The 17,422-nt window shown below is 37.6% G+C and overlaps 1 protein-coding gene across 8 annotated transcripts in view; it reads right to left on the bottom strand.

The window, feature by feature from the left end:
- The window catches only part of ITPR2 (inositol 1,4,5-trisphosphate receptor type 2), a 529,604-nt gene that overhangs the window by 335,034 nt on the left and 177,148 nt on the right, over nt 1–17,422 (bottom strand). For all 8 annotated transcript variants that reach the window (XR_013522736.1, XM_054238248.2, XM_078339073.1 and 5 more), the window contains 6 exons: nt 13,378–13,550; nt 12,238–12,357; nt 11,935–12,120; nt 10,539–10,790; nt 9,942–10,086; nt 8,533–8,683 (listed from right to left, as the gene is read on the bottom strand). Coding sequence is in view for 7 of the 8 variants with exons in the window: in XM_054238248.2 (XP_054094223.1) it covers nt 8,533–8,683; nt 9,942–10,086; nt 10,539–10,790; nt 11,935–12,120; nt 12,238–12,357; nt 13,378–13,550 (1,027 nt within the window). In the remaining variant the exon portion in view is untranslated. The remainder of the gene's footprint in view (nt 1–8,532; nt 8,684–9,941; nt 10,087–10,538; nt 10,791–11,934; nt 12,121–12,237; nt 12,358–13,377; nt 13,551–17,422) is intronic.

Below are 17,422 nucleotides of genomic sequence, written 5' to 3'. Positions count from 1 at the left end.
CTTGTTGTTTACAAGCCACCCAGTATACCGTATTTTTGCTAGAGCCCAGGCAGACTAAGACAACTTGTGTGAAGAGAGGAACCTCAAGCAAGGTTACTCACCCATTCCAGAGCAGCCTACAGGGACATAAAGGCACAGTGCCCTCATCCTAATGGAGACAGTCCTGAAGGACATCTCAACCAACCTCCCAGAAGTCTCCACTAAACTGCATCACTTCTCCCTTTCCCAATCCTGCTTTTGCTCCCATTCCACTGGTGTTGATCCTAAGAGCTCTCCTTAATAAGTCTCCTTCATGCTAACCCTGTCCCAGAGTCTGCTTCCTGAGGAACACAACTGGCAATAAATATAAAATTGCTGAGAATTATTGTCATTGCTGCTGTTATTTAAAAATCAGTGGAAGAATTTCAAGATGTTATAAGAAGTACATGCTCATCTCATACAATACACACAGACACAAAGGGACAAGAAGAAAACCTACCACTATGGATGGAGTATACCCATGTTCCTGCCTTTTCTTAGAGTCTAAAGCTTCCCTTGATTTAAGTGTATGATTTGGATGGAGAGAAGGTACAGGAAGAAGGTAACTGCATATGCAAGATGGGTAAGGGTAGGGAACATGGTATTTAATCAAGATAAGACAGTTCTTTCAGAAGCAAAGGGACCTCACTGAATGCAGAGCACGGACAGAGGGAGGACAGACAGAATTGGGCCATCTCAAGAAAAATAACCCTGAATGTCCAGAGGTAGCATGGTGCTGGGAAGAGCAAGTCCAGAAATCCATGAAGAGTTTTTCAAGTGATGAACAGCAATTGGTGGCGCCTTCTCTTTGCACGTAAACTTTGCTAACACTCCATAGCACTATGAACTCCACTGCAAACTTAACTCCTTTGCAGAGACCTTAAAAGCACTCAGTCAGGTGAAAAATTAAAAAGAGATGAACACTGGGAAGAGTCTTTAAAAGGAAGCTAGCTTGCAGCTTAGGTATGTGCTCTTCGGTTTTGATCCTTAAACTGAACTCTTTTCTGTTCTTTCTGATCCCCCATCTCCACGTATATACTTCCTCATGGTCTCACCTCACATTCAGTTGAGACTTTCTTTTCTCCCTTTCTTTCTTTCCCCCTTTTTTTTTTTTGTAAGATACTCTGGGTATATTTAGTGAACTAGGGCATCTGGTTTCAAGACATTCAAGCTGGTGTCTTACAAAGAACAATCAATCAGAACAAAAGTTTCATAGATATTTGCTTAAAAGAGTGTTTTAAAGGAGACTGCAAAGATCATATTTAGACTAACTTCATAGTTTTATAAAAGAAGAAATTATTTTTGGGCAGTTTTTTTTTTTTGGCTGCAAATATTTTCTTCCTTTCTCACCCATACAACAATATTTAAAAATGTTTCTGCCCCACCCCTCTCATCTCAGTTTCCCTTCTCCTTTTTAACAGTGACTATGCTGCCAGGAAAAAACATTTCAAAGTGGATAATGTGAAGTCCCTATAAAGGCAAATACAACCAAAAAATTTAAATTGAAGAAGCAAGTGGTTCTTTGCCAGAAGACGGAGAGTTGACATCCTCCTACTTTGTTCCCCAGATCTCCTAGGTGAAGGGGTACTCCCGCACACACGTATATTCAAAGTGCATCTCAGACTTTGCCTCCTATCTCCGCCCTACCCTGAGTTGGGTCCACAGGGCTGTAAGTCACTCGGGACAGCAGAATTATTTTAGGGAAGGAGGATAATTCCAGGCTACTGTGGTTGCCTGTATCTTATTCCCTAAGGCCAAAGGCACTTCATTTCCAACCCTGAAACCTCAAAGAAAAAGAAGTCCTAAAAACAAATGGAATTCTCCATTGATTTTTTTTAGTAACTCCTCATTTTCTACATCATAACATATATGCCAACAAAAGGGATTAGCTGGTTACTAACTGGGAACAAGCCCCCATTTTAGTGCTTAGCTATGGAAGCTACCAAGAATTTGGAATTATGAAAAAGCAAAATGAGAGAAGCTACAAAGAAACTATTCACCTCTTGGTTGGTCTTTTGATAGTTTTTTGTGATCTACTGGTTTTTCCAATTATGGTGAGTTCAAAGATGGGAAGGAAGACAATAGTGAAAAGAAACTGTAGTGGTGTCCTAGACACTCTAATTAAGCCCAAAGTTCACTCAACGATGTAGACTATTGTTCTATGTTGGAGATTCAAAGTTGAACCCCAGTCCCATTCAAACAGCAAACACAGATAAGCAGAAGGATATTAACAGGATAACTAAGTAACAAACCAGACCCAAATCATTTCCAGACTCTGTGCACTTCTCTATTCTAACCACATATATATTTACATGGAGAGGATAGGATACTCAAATGATACAGTTACACACATATCATGTTGTTCCATAGAAGATTTATAAGTGAGATTCACACTTGTCCTCAACTATTCAAGTGACTCTCCAGTACTACAAAATATACCTGTGCTGTTATAAAAGAAAAAAGGGCTCTTAATTATTAGTAGAAATAGAAAGCTTTGGATTGTATATCCTTCGGCAAGAATAAAACATTAAAATGAAATGTTTGCCAAGAATATGGAAAATATCCAGTTTATCAATGCATATGTGCATTTGCTTTTAACTTCTATAAGTGACAAAGAAGAACACAGCTTGCCATAATCCTTCTACTCAAAAGATCAATTACACTGAATGGTGCCTATGCATTTAAAATCACTGAGAGCAAATCATAAGTATTAGGTAAAGCGAACTGACTCAACAACACAGCCTCCTGGGAGCAAATACATTTGTTTGAAAACAATATTTCTTAAGTGACTGTATAGCCAATGAAAGGTATTACATTGATAGTTCTGAAGACCTAAATCTTCTGTTTCACTACAGTGAAGGCTGGAGCAGTGCCAGCTCCCCATGTCTCCATAAGAGCAAGCCTCAGTCATTTTCTGAATGGACCACCTTTAGGGCACAAAGATGAAAAGCTGCTTCTGAGCCTAGCAATTTCTGTCAAGCATGCCAACTACATTGTGACAGGGAGCAGCCACAGCTTGGAATCTGAATGCAGACTCCCAACCAGCTCTAGGATGGGGAGAACTCACAGTGACACTGAGGTGGGTTGCATGTGTGACCAAGGAGGCAGAAGAAGAAAACTTCTGGAATTGCCACTCTCCAAGCCAGCCATCTCCACCACCGCAAACACTCATGACTGGCATCTAAACCTACAGGATTTCCCAGAAAAATAAATGAATGCTGTGCATGCGTATCCTAGTTAAGCCTGGCGCCACTGAGGCTGGCACAAAATGGAACTCCAGGAACCGTAAGCCTTCCCTTCTAGATACGCCTCCTCTTCCGCTACCCTGCGTCTGACCTGCCAAACACATTTTTCTGCATGTTCAACCCCAACTGTGCTGGAGAAGAATTAGAAAGTGGGAAGTAAGAGAGGGATAAAGAAGATGTAGTTCTATTAGATAAAATTTTCCAGACATAGTATGAGCATACAGAACTGTCTCATTTACTTAAAGGAACTGATCTAGCAATAATGTTTATAAAACCACTTTTTAAAAAAAATGTACTTTGCAAATGACTTCCCGTTGAAGATTAAGTTTCATTAAAAGAGAAAAAACATTTATAGTATGAGAGAAGTCCATATAAAAAAGGAAGAAAATACAATTCAAATTATTTAGATATCAAAGAGCCAAGAGGATGATACACTGAGGATTGTAATGTAGTAACATTTGCTATGACTCCTAGACGTTGATCTTTAAAATAATAGTTCTTTTTTTTCTCTCTAGGTACTTTCCACAATCTGGGATTTCCTCTCTGGCATCGACCTTTGTCTCACCCTGCACCACAGGAATTTTTCCCATGCTTGACAATCCTGTGTCGACATTTGGAGATTCCAGAAAAGTGTTTCTTCTTGTGTCTTCTGTTACGAATTTATACAGTCTCACAGAACTTTTGTTAGGAATTTATACTGTAATAGAGAACCCAGCTATAATATTAATAACACATCTCCTAGCAGAGTTGTAAGATCATTCTTGAAGTTTGAACTGTCACCTTGCATAACATAAATCCTTTTCCTACCAGGTTAATTATTTAAGTTCTTAACTTTTTTGTTTTAAAAAACTTTCAAATTTATAGGAAGAGTTGCAAGAATAGTAGCAAGAACTCCCACATAGCTTCTGCCCAGATTTATTAGATTCACAAATGCTGCCACATTTGTGTCTCTCTTTCTGTCTCCACATACACCCGCCCCCCCACACGCACACACAGGCGCACACACACACAACTTTCCTGCTCTATTTGAAACTTAGTTCCAGACATTATAACCTTTCGACTTTCAATTTTTCACCATGTATTTGCTAAAAACAAGTACCCTGGCTCAGCTAAGCACAGTATAATTACACAAGTCAGGAAATCTAACACAATATTAAAATGTAACCTGCAATCCATATTCCTACAATCTGTTTTCAAATTTTATCACTTGTGCTTATAATATCTTCTATAAATAATATTTCTCCTAATCCAGGGTCCAGTACTGAATCACATATTGCATTTAGTTGTCATGTCTCTTTAATCTCCTTTAATCTGAAACCATTTCTCAGCCCTCCTTTATCTTTCATTACATTGACATTTTTGCCCACATATTCTCTATTCACCATTCAGCGATCAGATCATATCAATCCCTTCTCAAATCCCTCCAGAGATTGTCCATCAAATTTAAAACAAAATTCTGCCCTCCCTCACTCCATCCATCAGTCTTCATATCATTGACCTGCTTTATTTTTCTTCACAACATTATCAGATGTTACAGGATGTATGGATGGGTGGGTAGGTAGGTAGGTAGATACATAGATAGATAGATAGATAGATAGATAGATAGATAGATAGATAGATAGATAATCAGGCTGTTTCTCCAAATAAAAGAAAAAAAGAAATTTTGCCTATTTATTTATTAATTGTCTTCCCTGTGGCTAACAACTTTGTCTATCTTGTTCGTTACTTATTCCCAGTGACTAGAACTGTGTCTGGCATATAGCAATTGTTCAATAGTTTCTTATTCAATAAATTAGTAAATGATTATCAGATTGCCAAAAGAATAATTATGGTATCTAGAAGTAAATGGAATTCACTAAAAAATGAGAATTATAAAAAATAAACTTATGTGTCTTTGAGGGCAGATATAAACAGGATGGTGGAGAGTGCAAACAAGGTAGCAAATTTTCCTTAGGCAAAACTATGGAGAGAGAAAAAGATCAGCAGTTGCCAGGGGGTGGTGAGGAGGTGGCAGAAGGGTTGAATACGCAGAGCACAGAGAATTTTTAAGGCAGTGAAAAGACACTGTATGATACTATAATGTTAGATATGTGTCAGTATACATTTGTCCAAATACATAGAATGTGCAACACTAAGAGTTATTCCAATGTCAACAATGGACTTTGGAAGTAATGATGTCAATGGTGGTTCATCAATTGTAACAAATGTACCACTCTGGTGGAAAATGATAACATGGGGAGGCTATGCCTGTTGGGGGGCAGGTGATAAATAAAAAAAAAAATCTCTGCATCTTCCTCTTAAGTTTGCCATGAACCTAAAACTGCTCTAAAAAATGAACCTTTAATAAAATACTCTTTATGGTGATACACTGAAGGCAGATTTTAAGCACTGAGATCAAAAGTCAGGATTTCTAGCTTTCTAAGAGTAATTTAGTTTAGACTAAAGATTGTAAAAGCATCATAACAGGAAGCTTTATTATGGACATTTCAAGTGTTATATACCCCTTGGGAATAGTAAAAGGAGTCTCACTAGTGAGATTCAGGCAGCAGAATTTGTATAGACCACCTGCCCGTCCCTGCTCTTTTATTAACAACTACAGTTCTTAGTCTTTGCTTTGTTCTCATTCATATGTTGTTCACAGACTTATTTTTATAAAATGTTCAATTTACATTAAAGATGTAATAATAGTCAAGGATATTCATATACCCTTTCCTTTTTTCTCCACTTGCTTTCATGTTTCCTCCCTCGAACCCTTTTTATTCTCTCTCTGAATATATACTATATATAATCATTTTATTATTATCTTAGAGATTACCATTCTGGATAATTAAACCATGTAGATTCAGGTTGCTTTTATTTCCAGGATGTTCTCTTTGATTGCAATTTTAAATACTCATTCTATTCCATTTTCTTGTTTTTCTTCTTCAGGGACTCCAATTATTCATATGGTGGCTCTTCTTTGCCTTTCTTCCATTTCAACCACTTTCCCTCCCACCATCATCACTTGTCTCTTTGGATCATTGTCATTCTCTTCATTGTTCTCCTGCCTTTCTTCAATGACCCCTAATAGATTTTCCTTCAAATCTATTCTCTCTTTGACACCTCATATTTTAATCTGTATTTGTAAAAATAAATGAATAAATAAAGCCAATCATTTTACTCTATTTCTTTCCTGAGTTCAATTTTTATTCTATTTCTTCTTGGTTTTTAGTCCATTTCTGATCTTAGTTTTTGAATTTATGAATCAAAATGTTTTCCATAGCCTAATGTGCTAGAAGCTACTTAATTCCATTTAAAGTATCATGTTAAATATTCTTCTGCTTCACAGTAGCTTTTCAGAGAGAAATTTCCATCCACTGAAGTGTTTTGATTTTTCTATTTTGTTTTGGTCTTACAGTAGTTACACATAGTGAGACTGATGACATTTACACACTTAGTGGACAGGATTGACAGAGTGGGTTTATAGGATCTCTGGTTCAAGAGCGCCCCCTCCTGTCAGAGTCATAAAGTGCAGTTTCTTTAAAATGTGGCTTTTGGTGGAGGTCGGTGGAGGAGTGATATGTCCATCAATGTTTCAGGTTTCTTTTGTCTTGTGGTATTCTAGATCTCCTCATCTTGCCTCTTTTCCCCTTACAAAAAGACTTGAGGGGGTACCCTTCCCTTACCTGCAACCTTGTTCATCCCTGGAAGCTCCCTGCGCTATTTCAAGTTCCTTCCTTTTTAATTGGTGCTTTTATCTATCTGGATACTTTTTCCATATTTTCACACCTAAATAGACTTTCTCTTTCTGAGGATAATTTTCATACAATTTCATTTCATTCCCTTTGCACATAATCCCTTTTCTCTTCTCCAGTTTCTCCGAAAACCACTCACCATCCTCAAAGCTTACAATGGGAGCTCACAAGGCAGCTGTACTAAAAATGAATGTTTATTTTTCTACTTAAAGCAACTAGCATTTGCACTGTCCCCTAGCTTCTAGTTATGTTGAAGGTGAGGGATTTATGTGGCTCAATTGGATTCTTATTGATTTGTACAGTTTTTTTGAAAGAAATAAAAGAAATTGAGATTTGGATGGCAGCAATTAATTGCTTCAGCTTACTGTAAGTTGCCCGTTTGTAATCCTTAATTAGATATTTCTTCTTTATATCTGAAATTAGATTTCTGGTTTTGCCCTTTTAATCCTGTAGTGGATACTATTCTATCCACCCATGTTCCCTCTTTAGGTCTGAGGCTCTTATTGCCCTGGGCATCCTGGTTGCTAACTACTTACAGCTGTATCTCTCTCTAGGACAGACTCTTATCCAATGTTACACAGCCCCCACCAAGATGAAGCCACGTAGCTAATAGCTGGCTGATACAGATACAAAGTGTGGCCTCCCTTGCCTTAATTTGTGGCAATTCCAAGGAGCATCCCAGCTCCAGAGCTCCCTACCGGATCAGCTGACGTCTCAGTCATAACTGCATTGCAGATGAGCTTCTCTGTCTGCCCAGTCCTACCTTCCTCACTTCCTAACAGGTATATATCCAAGTGCACTCCTCAATATACCTTCTATAAAACAACACTCTATCTCAGGATGTTTTTAGGGTATCCAACCCAAGACAATCATCATCATAAAACTTTGTATTGACTTATGAGACAGGCACTGTTGAAAGTCCATTGAATATATTATATACATTCCCTTAATTCTCGCAAGGAAACTGTGAAAAGGATATTATTATTATCATCTTAATATCTCAGGTGAGAAAAGAAAAATCATAGAGAAGGTAAGTACCTTCTAAATGGTCAAGGCAGGGTTTGAATGTAGGCATTCTACCTTGAAAGCCCATTCTCTTCTCCACTTCACTCCATAGGCTCCCACACTGGAGTGGCATTCACCACTTTTCTGGCATGATACTTTGCCAGCCCTTTCCTCCCATCTTTCTAAGCCCTGCTATGGAGCACAGCCAGCAGATGACACACACCAAGATGACCATAACTATCACGATGGTTTCATTTTTTAACACATAATACTTTCATGAGTGGCTTAACTATAATGTTAGTTGCTAAAGATGGAATCTGACCTTATGAATTTACCTTTCAAAGCTTTAGCATTATAAACAGAGATGCATGTTTGTAAATCCACCTTATTACCACTCAGCCCTATCAAAGGACTTGTGTTCATATGCACACATATATTATCAGGTACACAACAGCACCCCCTTCTCTGTAGTTTTGTTTTTTATCTTACTTCCAAGTAATAACAACAATATTAATTCTCAAAATTCTTACCTCCATCTTGAAATTTGCTTAATCTTTCAAAGTATGATGACATGGGAGCCTGTACAATGTCTAAAATCGCCAGAAGTGTTCTTGTTAGCCTTAATAACTCACTGAAACTATAAAATCCAAAGTATATAAGATTCCGAGCCAAGTGGACCACCTTAATTTAAAAAAAAAAGTGAGGAGTGAGGGTGAAAGAGCGGAAAAAAATTAGGAACTGAAATAAACATTGGCTTTTTTATTATCTAAATTAGCACAGCTATTTCTAAACTTCCTAACTCTTTAACACCTAGGAATTAAAATACTTGTAAAAACAACCACTTGAACTTTGATTTATTCACATCTGGAACTAAATCCAAATAATATTCAGGGTGCTTTAAGGTTCTTAACAAAATTTACACCAGAATTATTTACATCCTAATTAAACATTAACTCATTTATGTCAGCAGGATGCCACTTAATAAATGGTTGCCTGAATTAATTGCTTTAATAAATGGCTACTATCCAAGAAATCTGCCCAGAAATATGTTCCCTAGGCTGCTTTGTGATCTTCTGGATAGCACAGGGCATTCTAAGTGTGAGAGCCCACCTCCAAAATGTGGTCCCCAGTGCACAGTCTCCCCCACCACACTGTACCAGAGTTTGTCCAAATGATCAACAGAAGTGATGGCATGTCACTTCCAAAATTAGATTGCAGAAGACTATAACTTCCATCTTGGACTCTCTCTCAGATCGCTTGCACTGAGGAAGCCAGGTGCCATGTCATGAGGACACCTAGGCAGCCTACAGAAAGGCCCACATAGCAGGAAGCTGAGGTGCCAACAGCCAGCAAGGAAGTATGGCCACCAAAAACCCCTCCAGGGACCTTAGAAACAGACTGTCAAGCCCCAGATGGCTGCAATCCCAGTCAACAGCTTGCTGGCTACTCCATCACAGACCCTGAGCCAGAACCACCCAGCTAAGCTACTCCCAGGTTCCTGACCCATAGAAGCTATGATAATGTTTGTTGCTTCAGGCTGCAAAGTTTTGAAGTAATTTGTTACACACCAGTAGATAACTAATATACCAGGTAACAAGTAAGAGCATCCTTGGTCTAGTTTTGTCACTATATCCCCAAACTGATTTTTCAATTCGGTTCAATGAGAATAAAAACATCATCTCCATAGAAATAGAAAAGTATCCAAACATTTTACAAAATATGCCAAACTGCCTTTGTTTTTTACATGCAAAAAATATTACATGAATGAAACAAAAAAAATCAAGGGCAATACAAATTAATATACCATTATACATAAAATATTTTGTACTGGACATCAAAACACCAAAGCTATCTTTTTAAAATGGCAGAGAAAAATCACACCTCATGAACTAAACTACCCAATTACTAAAGCATTCTAAATATGAAAGGGGAAAAGTACCTCAAATGTCAATTTATTTTTTTCTTTATCCCCAAAAGGAAAGGGCTGGTTTACAACTTCTTTCAAATATTCTTCAACAAATTCCATTGTCAGGGCAAATTTCCTCTTCATATCATTTCTGGAAGAGTCTGTTATAGAATCGTATCTGGAAATACATAAAGAAAATAATGCAAATTAAACTGATTGCAATCATTTAAAAATAGGAAAACACACATGCTTTCGTTTCCTGGGTTCATAATCTTGGATAAATTAGTTAGCCTTCCCAGGGGCGGGGTCCTTACCTGTAAAATGGGGCTGTTGTGAAATGAGTTAGTATGTGTAAAGCACTTAAGTCAGTCTACCGCAGTATTTAGTACTTAAATTATTGCTCATTACATCAGTATTACTTCTTTACTGTTTTCCAGAAAGTGCTTTCATTATCACTGAGAGTTATCCCTTCACCCCTCAAAAAGAGTATCTTATTTGCATTTAGAAGATTAACAACCCAAGTTAGGACACACAAATGCCTTTCCACATGTTTCATTTCAAAACTGTAGACACTGGATGTGGAGTTCATCTGCTGGATTCCAAAGCCTCAAGACATTTTTCCAAACATACTCATGAATTGTGATCTTTGTGGGGATTTCTGTCCAGAGCCTGGCATAGCGAACAGGCACCACGGACTCCTGGGGATCCCGGTCAACGTGCATGTGGAGCATGAGGCGACAGAAGGATGCCCGGAGGTCAAACGGCAGGCTCTCATCTGACACACACCGCAGGATCAGGTCTACAGAGAGCTGTGTGGAAATCTGGTTTATGGCCAGATACTGGCGATCCAAGCACATCCTTGCAAAGAGGTTTAGCTGGTACCTTAAAAATAGTATACATATTACATTATTGTCTTATCTCAAGGAAGTTTTTAAACATCATGGCACCAATCAGTATCTACGTTTAAGACACCTGTATTTCTAAGCATTGGTGATACTGGAGTCAAACTCCAATAGTATTTTAATCAAGAGCAAACAACAAGACATATATGAAACTGTCTCTATGTCCTTTCAGTTACAATTCCTCTCACTTGTTCCAGCAACATGTGTCTGCTGGAGAGTGTCTCTAGCACTCTGTCAGTTTCCTAGCATTAAAAATACTGCATTCAGTCTGAAGGCTATGGGCAACAGCTCATATGAAACCATCTCTCTACACCTTCCCCAGCCTCATTCAGCTTCAGGCTCTAGTATCTACATGCCAGGTTGCACACCACTCCATTCCCAAACCAAAAGTGATCAGTCCAAATGGCCTGAGTGCACTTGGCTTCATGAGCCCAGTTTTGAGATTAAGAATTCCCCTTTGGTTTGGTGGCTGTAGCTGCAGAAACCAGAGAATACAAGGCGTCATCTGTTTTTCTCTGATTCTTGTTGTTTGGGCCAAGCTTGGTCCCAGGGCTTCTGCCTTGGGTTTCTATCCCTACAACTCAAAGATGCCAGCTAGGTTCTTGCTCCCAATGCACTGACCATCAGGAACTGCCTTCAGTACATCTGCTGCCATATTCCAGTGCTGGACTTTCATAACTACAAACACCAGTTTCTCTTAGGCCCTAGGTCACCACATATCCATAAACCACTCCATACTAAACTTCTGGCTTACTTTCTCTGAGCTACCCTTGTGGCCAAATCAATTTCCTTAGCCCCATGTCTTTATCCCTCTCAATTCCATCACCTAGGTTCTAACATGTGTCTCATCTGCCTCCACTCTACTCAATAGGAGGACAAACCCTTTGGCTTCATAATAATTCTAAGCTAGTAGAAAACCAGGAAATCGCAAGTGGTATATGTACAAAATATAAATGTTAAATTTTATTCTGAATATTTAAAATAATCTAAATATTTCAGCTACCCTAGTTCCTATATGACTTTTAAAATTGCCTCTTCATAGATACCTAACTAATGGCTACAGTGAACTAGTTCTCAATTAATATGTGAGGTTGGGAATTATAAGATTGTTTACAATACTTAACCTGTAATAGGTAAGAACTTCTAAGTCAGCTTTGGTGCCTTCTTTTGCCTCTTGAGCAAGGTGCCTAATAGCTTTGCCATGAGGTTCCTTGTTGCTATCAATCCAATAGAGCCAAACTTCTTCATCATCAATGTCATCTGAAAGGATGGAACTCTCCATGGGGTTGTCTGCTTGCATTGAAACCACCCTTTAAATAAACAGCACATACAAAAATCTACTAAGAAGTGTACTTGTAAATATGACAAAAACTACAATGCTTACAAATAATCAACAGGAAAAAGATGCATCCATTATCTGGGCTTACTTAGTTTGAATGAGAATGTCTGCATTGCCTGGACTCAACATAAATTTACAGATGAGTTCTTGAGTTACAGGGATAGCAGTGGTATTAGACACACACAGATCTGACAAATAATCCAAAAATCTGGCAAAAGGAAAAAAAATTAAATGGAATATGAAGACAAAGCATTTTAGAAAAGCATCACAATAAAGACATAATTTGGAAAATTAAATGGAATATCAAGACCAAGAATTTTATAAAAGCAACACAATAAAGACATAATTTGGAATTTAACAAAATAAACTTATTACATTTTTAAATATTATTTCCACATATTTGTCTAATGTGTTGTTTACTGCATCATTAGAAACAAATTAAACATACAATTCCTTTTAATACAAGCCTTGTTTCAAAAAGGATGTGTTCGCTTCTATTTATTTTATGATATTCCTCCCACAGCACCATGACTTATATTTAGAAAATCATTCATCTGTCCTAAAGTGAGTCTCCCAGAGCTGAATATCAAAACAAAAGCAGATCAAAGCTAATGCTCTACTGAATAAAATAGAAATAGAGCACACACCTAATGAAAATGACTATGACCTGGTCAAGTCAGAAACCCATTTCTACCTTCTAGCATTTATTTGCTGTACGAATTCGCTAAGAAACCACTGACAATTGGCTTGACTTTTCTGCACTCATTTCTTCAAGATTAGGCAGCATGGTACAACAGAAAAAGAACTCGATGTGGAGTCAGAAACCCTTGATTTATCTCCTATTAGGGGACACTTGGGCGAGTTGCTCTCCAGGTTTCTATTTTCTCATCTCTAAAATGGGGATAATAATATACAATGTATCTCATACAAGTGTGCAATGATCTAAATAAGATCATGTATATGAACGTATTTTGAGAAACCATAAAGGTCTATGAAATCATGAGGATTCAGAGTGAAAATCAACCACACTTAAGTATGTCCATAAAGGGCTTTGATCTCTTATGAGGTAATAACTCTTTATTATATACAATTATTATAGCAATAAGCCCAACATAGTTTGTCCATAAAAGTTAGTGATATGAAAGCATTCTAACTTTTAAAAGTTCTAAAAACAAAACATAAAGCCTCATCTCCACTAGAAAAGAATACTGCATGAATCATTTCAAACCTTGGCTCCCGATTTCTCCTCAGTAAACTGACAAATGTTTCTATTTCTTTTGCTGTGATATGTTTCTCTAGTAGTTTTCTGTTGTTGTGCAACAAAGCTGTGATCGTATCTTCTGCCAAAATATCATAGCCAATCTGGGACTGCATGACACAGAAATTCTTAGCAATATATTCCTGCAAAGAAGAAAGGCTGTCAGAACGCACTGCCACCAGCTTAGAAATAACAGGTTCTATTAGGATCAACAACATCGATTAATTTATTCACTAAAAGTTTTCTCAAAAAAAAGCAAGTAAGTAATTTTTCAATAAATAGATATTTTTGAGGAAGTGAATGAAAACATACTGGCATATACATTATTTAACTTCTACCAAAAATTATGCAGCTAGAAATAATTTTTAATATAGGTATTTACAGTCTAAGTGGAAAAAATTAATCTAATTAAAATAAGTTTTTATAATACAATAACCTCAGATTGGCTTTTCTTCTATCTCTTGCTTAAAGGCATGGCCAAGGACTTGGGCATAATTACAGAAAAGAAAATGACTGCCTGATAGCTCATTTATGAGACATGAGATTTGAGTTGTTACATGAAGGTCTTAGACGGACTTGGGTTGATTCCTTTTTTGTGTATATGCTACAATGATCTAAATCTTTTCTTTAAAATACTGGTAAAATGTCATACACTTTTCATCTTTAAAAAGCTATAAAGGGCAATATGATTAATCACATTATTGATTAGATTCATTTGCCCAATAAATGTTTCTTGAAAAACCACTACATTCCATTCCATGTTGATAAGTGAAGTGAAACAAACAGAGGACTGAAGAAAGCTGTCAACGTTAGATAGGGTAGATGCTGAAGAAGTGACATTTGAGCTAGGATGGAAATGAAGACATCAAGGCAGCCATTGAAAGACCTAGAGGGAAGCCATCTAGGCAGTGGGAGTAGCCAGTGCAAAAGCCCTGTGGTGGTAGAACCAAGCCTGTACTCTATCAACAGAAGGTGGCCCTTGTAGCTAGGCAGTAGTAAGGGGCAGAAAGCAAAGTTGAAGTTGGAGAGGTAGGTCAAAAGAATCCTTGTGAGCCACGGTAAAGGGCAAAGAGGTCATTCTAAAAGTAAGAGAAAGCCACTGGGGAGGTTCGATCATGTTATTGTTTGATCTACTCCTTACTCATTACACTAATTTTTCTATATCCCAAATCACTATTGTTCATCTCCCCTGTTCTACAAGCAGCACATCTCACACTGCCAGGGAACTGGTGGGCTTCACTCCCTTCCATCATGAAACATTCTCACTTTGATTCCTTGGGATTCTCCTTGGAAATGTGTCTTTGTTTCTATGAGGAGAGAATTTATTGATTAGAAAGTGGTTTTGCCTTAGGCAAAATTTACAAGAATGTACCTATTCCTTGAAAATGATATTGGTTGCACAAATCTAATTAAATTCTAGGCAGTATTTTTGTGGCCTTTCAGAATGATAGCTTGGTGTATGGGTAGCCAGTTAACTAAAGTAAATGTCTTCTGTTAGTATATCATTTTAAGGATTCGTATTGATTTACACACTTTTATTACTACTATAGTAGTCTAAGGCAAACTCTGGCATAAGGCGAACATCCAAAGATGTTAATACATAACCAAATAAACTTAGGGGTGGTACCAAAGTTTATAAATAGTAATAAATAGAGACTCAGTATTAAAATATGGGTTAGTATTAAGTCACAAATGAACTTCCTATTAGGACTATAACATATAAGTGAAGATAAAGTAAAACAAAATAATTGTAGGCATAATACTATATAATATATACTACATAATAATATAGAACATTTTTAAATCATGTTCTAAAACATCAAGCTGCTTTATGCTTACTACAAGGCATTCTTAATTCAATAGAAATGAGAAAAATATTTCTCAGCTATCACCGAGATTCAATTAGAACACACAACAGAAAGGAAAGAAAAATAAAATCTAACCCTCAACAAATGCTAGGAATTCTTTATTCCTTTACCATCTATGCTCCATCTCTATGCTCCAAAGAAACCCAGAAATCGGGTCCCTAAAGTGCATAAACATGTACCTGAAAGGAGTGATATGACTAGGTAGGTGTAGGGGTGTGTGTGTGTGTGTGTGTGTGTGTGTGTGTGTGTATGCACATACTGATCCCTGGCCAAGACTGAGAGGGGAGTGAGAAAGAACCATGTGTGCCAGACCCTGAGAGACAGAACTGACACCAGTTGAGACATGCTGCTCAGGGAACCTACTAGTGACTAGCGGAATAACCAAATCCAAAGTGATCCCGAAACACAGGGCTATAGAAAAGGGAAAGGGTCCCAAGCACCTTTGCAAAGGCTGACAGCCATCAGGGAGGATGCACATTGTGGGATCTGATGGGCCTGAGGGACCTGGATAGCCTCTGTTGATCTATTAGGTTTTTTTCTGTTAATTTCAATCTCTATAATACAGAACTGCCTGTATGTGTGAAGTGATAACCTGTCTTACGAGCATATTTCTCCAAACTCAAGAAGAAAAATGAGAGCAAGGAGAAAACATTAAACAGCCTTTCTCATTGCCCTTCCCCACTCCAGACCTCCACTAAGAACTCAGGGTCTGACACTGGGAGCCCTCAACACTGACTCTGAGTGCTTGAAGGTTGAACATTTAATGTTCTGTTGCTTAATTCTTCTTCAGAAAAAAAAATAAACAATGCTATCTACTTCATCTTACCATCTTAAAGGAACACAATGAAGTTGGGAAAAATAATTCTAGTGACAGCACTTGGATCAGCAAGAAGGGTATTTATAACTAGAATTATATTAGACAATATTTAAGGTTTCTTTATATTGTCCCCTTGCTCTTACTCCTATTCCTTGCCATATTATTTATCTTCTAGCTAATGTTTTTACATAATCTTTGCAGACCTTTCTTATTCTTCAAACAGAATTATGAAGCCAAAATATTTTAACATAGTCTTCCTAAAGAAAATCGTTTTTTATTCCCCAAAAATGTTCAAACTACCAAGATGGAATAGTGTGATGATTCAGAGTCTGGGTTTTTATACTGGCTCCATTCTTAAACTATCACCATGTATAAGTTACATAACCTCTCTGTGCCTCTGTCCTTCATCTTAATTCAGTGTTAACTGAATTAATTCATGACAAGTACTTAGAACTGAGCCTGGTACAAAGTAAGCACACAATAAATACTATTAACTCTTCCCAAATAACCTCCACTCTCTGGGGTTGACATCTTAGGCCCTAGTGGCTTTTCCCGCCCTGCCCCTCCAGCCCTCACCCTCACCATCCTTCTTCATGGACCAAACTTGTTAGTGTAACTTACAGTGATGCACTCTGCCCTCAAATGGATTAAGAGAAATATGAATTATCAAACAATAATTAATTTTATATAATTTTATGTTAAACAGACATTTACATTATTGGACACATGGCAAAATATTAAGTTTGTGATTGTTTTGTTTTGTTTTTTAAGAGGCAGGGTCTCACTCTGTTGCTCAGGCTAAATAATACTAGTGTAATCATAGCTTACTACAGTCTCAAACTCCTGAGCTGAAGCAATTCTCCAGCCTTAGCCTCCTTAGTAGCTGGGACCACAGACACACACCACCATACCCAGTTATTTTTTGTTTTTGTAGAGATGGGGCCTCACTATATTGCCTAAGCTGGTCTAGAACTCCTGACCTCAAGTAATCCCCCAACCTTGGCCTCCCAAAGTGTTGGGATTACAGACTTGAGCCACCGCACCTGTGGCTTGTATTTTTAAGATAAAAATGAGACTTAAGAGAAATTTTACTTGTAACTGGCAACTGTTAACTGTACCCCTAGATCCTTAGGGAAAACGTGCCCTTTCTAGCATCTTTAATTCTCACTTCATAGATCTCTCTTCATAAATACCTCTTCTCATACAATTTATGAAAATGATTCTCATCCTACTCAAAGGCTTCCTTCGCCAAGTATCCTTCCTTGGTTCCCAAAGCCACCACTGAGCTCTCCCTCTTGTGAATTCCCACAACTCTATCTTTTCTCTCTTG

This window comes from Callithrix jacchus, chromosome 9, assembly GCF_049354715.1.
Source record: "Callithrix jacchus isolate 240 chromosome 9, calJac240_pri, whole genome shotgun sequence".
Taxonomy (NCBI): domain Eukaryota; kingdom Metazoa; phylum Chordata; class Mammalia; order Primates; family Cebidae; genus Callithrix; species Callithrix jacchus.
This window is presented reverse-complemented; position numbering and strand designations above follow the sequence as displayed.